This window comes from Eleutherodactylus coqui, chromosome 11 (assembly GCF_035609145.1).
Source record: "Eleutherodactylus coqui strain aEleCoq1 chromosome 11, aEleCoq1.hap1, whole genome shotgun sequence".
Classification (NCBI taxonomy): Eukaryota; Metazoa; Chordata; class Amphibia; order Anura; family Eleutherodactylidae; genus Eleutherodactylus; species Eleutherodactylus coqui.
This window is the reverse complement of record NC_089847.1, coordinates 37,259,664-37,267,299: the sequence shown is the minus strand read 5'-3', so window position 1 is coordinate 37,267,299 and position 7,636 is coordinate 37,259,664. Positions and strand designations below refer to the sequence as shown.

The window sequence follows — 7,636 nt, the reverse complement described above, 5'->3', positions numbered from 1 at the left end:
AACGCCCTTTGTACTAAGGTGCTAGCTACCAATCTGTATTGTAGTGTGCCAACAACAGACGATAACCCTGCCGGCAGCAGATGTGCCCCTATATTGGGTCAGTAGCCAATGACACCTTTATAAAAAAATGCACAGGTGATTTAGGGTCTCCTTATGACCCATTATAGTCAAGGATGTGCATAGAACATATAAGACTCCATGGCAAAACAAACAGAATTGCCTCCCCCACTTCCAAAAAAAAAAAAAAAGAAAAAAAAAAAAAAAAGGAACAGTACCCCACTGTGGCTTTATTTAGTAATAATGCCCCCCACTTAGTAATTTCTGCCCCATACTGTAGCCCTGGCTGCTTTATTATGACCCGTCTCTTCCAGCCAGGCAGCAAAGTGTTAACAAGCAAAAATTCACTCACTCACCCCCCCCCTTCCTTTTTTCTTTCTTTTTCTCCTTCACATTCTTCCTCATCTTTTCTGCTCATTTTCTCTCCTCTTTGTTTATCTGGTTTGTTTAGTTGGTTTGGATAAATGGTTTGCTGTGACCTCAGGTGATAAAGTGCTGAAGGATCTACTCAGCAGAACTAATGAGGTCCTGCTACATTTTGGTTAAACCCTGGGCCTCTAAACTTGATAAGACAACCTATAAGAAGGTCACGTAAACTGAAGGTTTCTTTCGGCACTTAAGTCTTTATGGAGGCCACCACGACTTGTCTTGTCAATGTACAATGGGCTCCAGTTTGTTATATTGGAATAAATGGAAAATTATATAACAAAACAAAAATATCACTAATGCTTATTACAATGTCCAGACATCAGGTGCTCTATGTAGGGGATCATCTGACTCCTCCCCATATCCTGAGTATACAGCACAGTAGAGCAGGAGAGGAGGGTGAGCAGTCAGGATATGCGAGCCATTCCAACCCTACCCTACCGCAGCTTAATTATTTTTTTTACTGGCAATTAACTATTACTATTCCTGGATAACATATACCCTGTTTACCAAAAAATAAGACCCTGTCTTATATTCATTTTTGCCCCAAAAGAGGCACTAGGTCTTATTTTTGGATGTCGTGGTGGGGTCTTATTATACTTGCCTAACAGGCTTGGTCCAGGTCCCTTTCATTGCTCCGACACGCGATTCCCTGCCATCCTTTGTGCTTGTACATCACGTTTTGGTTACGGGATTCATAAATCTCACCTGCAGGAAGCAATGACTGATTGATTCTTCGGATGTTGCTCAGCCAATCAATGTAGCGCTGGATGAACCAATGTGATGGCTGTGCAGCAGTCAATGAACCAATCACAGCCATAGCTTCATGGAGGCAGGGTTTATGAACTGACGACGCGGCCAATTCATAAATCTCCCCTCCATGGCTGTGATTGGTTCTTCAAGTGCTGCTCAGCCAATCACAGCCATCGCTTCCTGGAGGCGGGATTTATGAATCCCGTAACCAAGAAGTGATCTTCAGTCGGCAGCCGAGGACTAAAGAAAGCGCGCTAGAGCTCTGGAGAGCAGCGGGAGGACCCGGACCGTGCCTGACAGGCATAATAGACAACTCCATGCTTCTCATCCCCATTACCTTCCACCACGGTGCCCACAGCCTCCTCTGCTGTGCAGGACCCCCACCCACGTACCCTTTAAATGTCTTGCATTCGCCCTGCTCTCCTATCTAATACAACTCAAAATCAGACAGTTAATTTAGAATTCTTTATTATCAAAATAAAGATACAAAGTTACATGGAAGTTTGTCCAGACTTTATACACATACTGCATTGATATAATCTGTAAATCTACATACAGGGCATATTAACAGGTAGCACTTCAGCAGGTCACTTGCAGCAGCTGCAGGTATCACATCCTTTTGCACATTCGCAGCCCTTGCTGCATTTACTGCAATCTGCTGGGCAACAAGAGCAGCAACCTGTGAACAAAGAGAATCAGGAAGTTACTGCCAGGAACAGATTATGGGATTGTCCCCAAAAAGTGCCCAACCAATCGTTTTAAAGCAGATTGTGGAAGACCACCAGGTTCATTAAAATCAATATACATAATAATTGTAGTTGTGTAACACTTAATTTGCAGTTCCCCAATCCTTCAGACTAAGGGATTATTTACATGAGCGTATATCGGTCGGTGTTTTCACGACTGGCCAATATACGCTACAATCTGATGTATTGGATTCCAATGCACCAGATCACACAGGCATATTTCCGAGGCGTAAAAGCGTTCGACCGGGCGCTTTTACGCCGGGCAGGAAGGATAGCCCTGGAACTATCTTCCTGGCTGGACTGTGGCCGCTGCCATAGATTTCTATGGGAGCCAATGACAGCGGCCGGAGAAGGGAGGTGGGAGGGAGTTTAGCAACTTGACTGTTAAACTCCCTCCCCCTTCTCTTCTTCCCTCCGGCTGTTTGCAATGGGAGGGGGCAGAGCTAAGCTCCACCTCATCCCCTCCCATTGCTGGCTGCGGACAAGGGATGGGAGCCTAGCACCGCCCCTCCCATTGCAAACAGCCGGAGGGGGGAGAAAGGAGGGAAGCCGGCAAAGGGGAGGGAAGGGGGAGACAGGGTAGCAGAGCTACCCTGTCTCCCTCCGCCCGACGGTATATATGCCAAGCCTATGCATCACATGATAGCGTATATCGGCCGAGCTCACACAACCGTGTCGGTAAAGCGTATTCGTGGAATAAGCTGTACCAATCTGCCATGGGCCGCTCACACAAACTGCGCAAAAGCCGCTCGCAAGAAGAATCGCAGCTTGTTCTATCTTGGTGCGTATTACACCAAGCTAGGGCGATGGGTGGCCCTGCACATTTAGGTCATGTAAAAATATATCCAGCATGCTCTATTTTTCTATCCATTTCTGCACCAAAGTTTCCCATTGAAGTCAATGCGGAGATGTAAATGTGCATCCAATACACTAAGAGATGCATCATACGCTGCGGAATTCTAATTGAGAAAGAACACATCTGAAACGCCTTACCATTTAAATCGGTGCGTCTTAGTTTGCTGTGCGCAAATGAACATGCACTGCGGGCGCAAAAAGTCTGTAAAATTTGCAGATCCATGTGCAAAAAAACAAAGTTCATTCTGCAAAAACGCATCGCTCAGGCGCACGCAATTACGCATACGCCTGTGTGACGACGACCTTAGAGTATGTTGAAAGCCACGTTGAAGGATTGCTACTTCCCTGAAGTGAGCTGTTTTTGACTCAAAAGCGTTTCGAATCCGTGGGGGAAGAGGGTGGGGGGAAATCAAGAATCAAAAATCACACATTCCCAGGCCAAGTTTAACGGTCCAATATAATGCTTGCCTGTGAGAAATTAGGCTAAGAGACCTTTAACACAGGGTAGAATTAGGACGCACCACAAGTCATGGTAAATTCCGTGCCAAAATCCCCAGGCTACCTGAAAATTTTGGTGTGGCAATCCACAGCTGCGGATTTGGGTACATCGTGTGTCCCAATTCCAGCCAGTGTGAAAGACCCCTTATACAACTGGTAAATATGTGGGGCTATACCCGCAACACATTTTAAAGGGCCATTCCCAAAACTATCTTTTCTCACTTATCCACATTATAGGTGATGGAAGTCTGAGACCCTCAGTCACCATCGTGAGAATGATGTGTCCCATGTCCTCCTCCTTGCACTTGCCGCAGGGAGGCTGAGATTGAATGGAGCAGCAGCCAAAAGTGCATGGTGCCCCCTCATTTATCTTCAACGGGATTTCCAGAGCTAGCCGAGCACTTATACTCTGCCATTTCTATCAGCCTCATTGAAATAAATGCTGTGGCACCATGCATGCTCAACCGCTACTCTTTCTCACTGAATGGGGTGCAGTGAGAAAGAGGGGTACTTGGGACCCCCTGTTCTCAGGATTGGTGGGTCTTAGCAGTGAAACCACTGCCAACCAGACTATAATCTCCCCTCTAAATTAAGCTCCACTATTGTAGCCACTTATGATTGCATGAGTACATATTCCCCAATTTCATCCTCCAGTCCTGCAGGTTTTCACACCTAGCTGAATACAGTAGCCAATTGACTGCAGACATCTGCCATCTGCAGATCAATCCACATGTCACATGTAGATCTAGCTACAGCCGTATCCCAGACGTCCCCCCTTACATTGTAGAGGGTGAAATCTGTAACATAGCTCATGCTTCGGATTCTAAAGTCTGAATTGCACCCTAAATTGCCTCCCATCCCCATATGAATCAGATTTTTCATTCACTTGCATTACACCAGATGTTCAAAATATGCACACCAAAAAAGGGGGTCTACCTCATATGACCATACCCCAAACGCATGTACTTACTTTTCTTGCATGACTTGCATTTGCAGTTTTTACACTTGCAGGAATCCCCACAAGTGCAGGAACCACCTAGGAGACATAAATATAGTGAGTCCATCATATTTCACAAGGCATTAAGAATCCGAGTTTATGCCTCATCGGATCTAATAGTATATAGGATATATACATTCTTATATAGACCACTATAGTCCGGCATTTTGGGTTGTACCATATATTTCTATGCAGTTTCTATAACAGCAGGTTCCAGATCTTGTATTCCCAGACAGCCCATGACGCAGCATTACCAGCTCTCCATTACCTCCCTCCACCCCCCATCTCCCCCCAGTCCTAGCATGCTCATAGAGCCCCTCCATACCTTCAGCACAGTTACAACTATGAGGGTCCATGCTGTCGCTTCCACTCAGCTGGCTGCGGTTACTTGCTGCTCAGATGTGTCAGTGCTGCAGTATGCTGTCAGCTTCACCGCCGCCTCCTTATATACACATCATCCTGAGCGGAGTGCAAAACCCAGCCAAGTGCAGAGCACATCCCCACCGTGTGAGCGACATCCACGTGTGCAAGGGCAAAACATCAACAATCGTGTGCAGCGATGACCAAATGCTTTCATACAAGCCTTGCCTGGCATTGCAATGAGCAAAAAAAATAAAATAAAGCCCATTGATTGCAATGGGTGCGTTCAAATGCGTATATTTTCCAGCGCATTTCGGGCGCACAAATAAATATGCAGCAAGCTCTATTTTGAAGTCAATGGAGGGTGCGCAAATGTGCGTGTAATAGTCTAGGAGATGCATGAAACTCATTACCTTTTACATTGGTGCGATTTGTTTGCTGCATGCCAGAAATTTTTTTAAAGAGACAGAACACTAAATATCTGCTGGGACACAATATGTACTTTTCGGCATATAGCGTCCCTGGCTGACACGTTCGTAGCTTTCGCTTCTCCTTGGCGGAAGCACATTTCCCAGGCTCCCTACTTATGCCCTTACCTCTATGCAGCAGTTGTTAAGCTTGACATTCTCCTCCATCGATCCGACCTCTTTCCCCCCATAGGAGCCGTATCCTTTCCACACAGTGTTTTACTGCTGTGGAGCTGCCAGTGCCCCAGCCAATCGCCGTGTATGGTAGTGAAATTGTACTGCATATGACAGTTTATCTCGCGGTCATGCGCAGTCCACGTTTTTTTAATTTAGATTTTCTGCGCTGTCACTTTGTAACGTAATGTAATTGTGTATAGGCGCCATTGATTACACGCACATAGAGAATAATGCGCTCTCTTGCGCGTAATACATGTTCTTTTTTGCATATTATGCTATTCCTACATGCAAATATGAGTGGAACTGCTATGACAATGTATTTGATTGACTGCAAGTTACCGCATATCACACACGCGTACATCCCACGCATAATATGCAGTAATCATACGCTCACATGACCTCTGCCTAATTAACCCTGCAAGGCCTTGTATAACCTGAACTACGGAGCTGCGACTACTTTACAATCAATAATCGCAGTGAGTCCTCATGGCCAGTGATTTCACATCTTTGGCCATTTGCATTTGCTTCTTTCTTCATCTGCACGGTCTCTGTTTCATAGACCTCTTGAAGCGTGCATCGCACCTCTGCCTTCAGGTGGTTGCAGGGAAGGAGCCTCCCACTCTTTCCACCTGCTATGGTTATCCTTCCTCCCAATGGTCCAGTTGATTCTTCATCAGATGTCGCTTTTCGGCCTCCAGGTTGTCAGGGCACTTGGTGGTCTCCGCACTATGTTGTTGGCTGCTAGCCTGGAGAAATGGTCTCTGCCACTTTAAGACAGGCTTGTGCTGCTCCTGCTCTCCACTGCTGCACTCTTCACACTCAGTTCTGCTGCATGACTCGCTGCTGTGATGCAGCTACAATTTATCTTTTTAGGCCAGAGAGGGCTCCTAGTAACTTCTAGGATTTCTTGAAGGACTAGGCTTAGCCCTCTGGTCTTTGCCCTTGCTAAGGGGCCATCTTCAGGGCCCTGACATCACAGTGGGCGCAGAGCCTGACCTTCCCGATTCTCATATGCATTTCTCTGCACTCTGTATTTGGCACCCTGTGACTATTCCACACCTCCCCATGCCAGCCATTTGCTGATTCGCTGGTGGGGTCTTTTACATAGTGCTCCTAGCATTATAAATCCCAGACGGGAGGGGGGTGGGGCTTAACTGCGCGACTCCTAGCCGCTTGTGACAGTGGCTGAGCCACTATGTATTGTCAGGGGAAGGTGGGGCACAGCTCACCCCCCTTACTTCACAGTGAAATGCATGGTGCTAATGAGCCTCACCTGTGCTAGCCTCATAACCGTAGCAATTTGCAGTAAAACTGTGCGCACAATGCCAAAAACTGCAGCACAACTGCACAATGTGAATATACACTTAGGGAAGAGACACACTTACATTTGCGCAAATATGTTCATTGCAGCGCAGTGTATTTGTGCATAAACGAGGTTTGAAGAGCAACATAATCAGCATTTTGCGCACTTTCCTGCGCATATTACTGTAATTTTTGCGCACGCTAGGCCAATTCCCACATGCGTGACACACCCTTTCAGTGGATTTAAATGGCTATTTAAGCCTAATAAGGGCCAGCTGTCTTCTTTTGCTGCGTTTTGCGCAGTGTTTCACGCATCCCCTTGCACACATACCATAGACGTCTACGGCAATTTCGCTGTGCAAAACGCGCTTATAAGAACGAACCCAGTGAAATCAATGCGTTCTATTCTCCGTGTTAGTGTGTGCAGATCCTGCGTGTGCAAACATGATCGTGTGATGCCGCTCTTAGGGCTCATGTCCATGGGAAGTTTTTTTAACTGTGTGTTACGTATGCGATGTAGTGCCGCGCAATACGTGGTTAATGGAGTCAATGAAAGTCAATGGACTGCGTGTAGATACGCGGAAGAAATACATCGCAGCGTGCTCTATATTTTGGCATACCACACAGCGTGAGCCCTGTACATTTGTATAGGTAGTGTATACAACGCTGTCCATATGCAATAAATTGCATATGGGCGGCGTTTTTATACGCAACCCCACTGTGAAACAGAGCAGGGAATAAAAAAAAAGACCGAGACACCATGCAAAAAATTGCGCAGGAGCGAGTGTATTGCAACATACACTCGTGTGTTTAAGACCCAAGACTCTATACAAGTAGAATGATGACCCTTCCTATTATTACAGTGCAGCTTCTCGCACTTCACAACGTCACGGAATCCAAGAGATGACTGGTAGATAACTTATATTGCACGAGCGGTCCAGTGTACCCTGTAATAATCCGGCAGCTTCCTCTAGTAGCAGGTGAATGGGGAAGAGGTG

The 7,636-nt window shown here is 46.3% G+C and overlaps 1 protein-coding gene across 1 annotated transcript; it reads right to left on the bottom strand.

Moving 5' to 3' along the window:
• Window positions 1-1,687: 1,687 nt before the first annotated feature.
• LOC136582663 (metallothionein-like) lies at window positions 1,688-4,805 on the bottom strand. The gene is made up of 3 exons (XM_066583841.1): window positions 4,658-4,805; window positions 4,306-4,371; window positions 1,688-1,915 (listed from the first exon to the last, which is right to left on the bottom strand). Exons 1-3 carry the CDS (start codon window positions 4,686-4,688, stop codon window positions 1,824-1,826), a joined length of 189 nt encoding a protein of 62 aa, XP_066439938.1. The 5' UTR covers window positions 4,689-4,805; the 3' UTR covers window positions 1,688-1,823.
• Window positions 4,806-7,636: the final 2,831 nt, after the last annotated feature.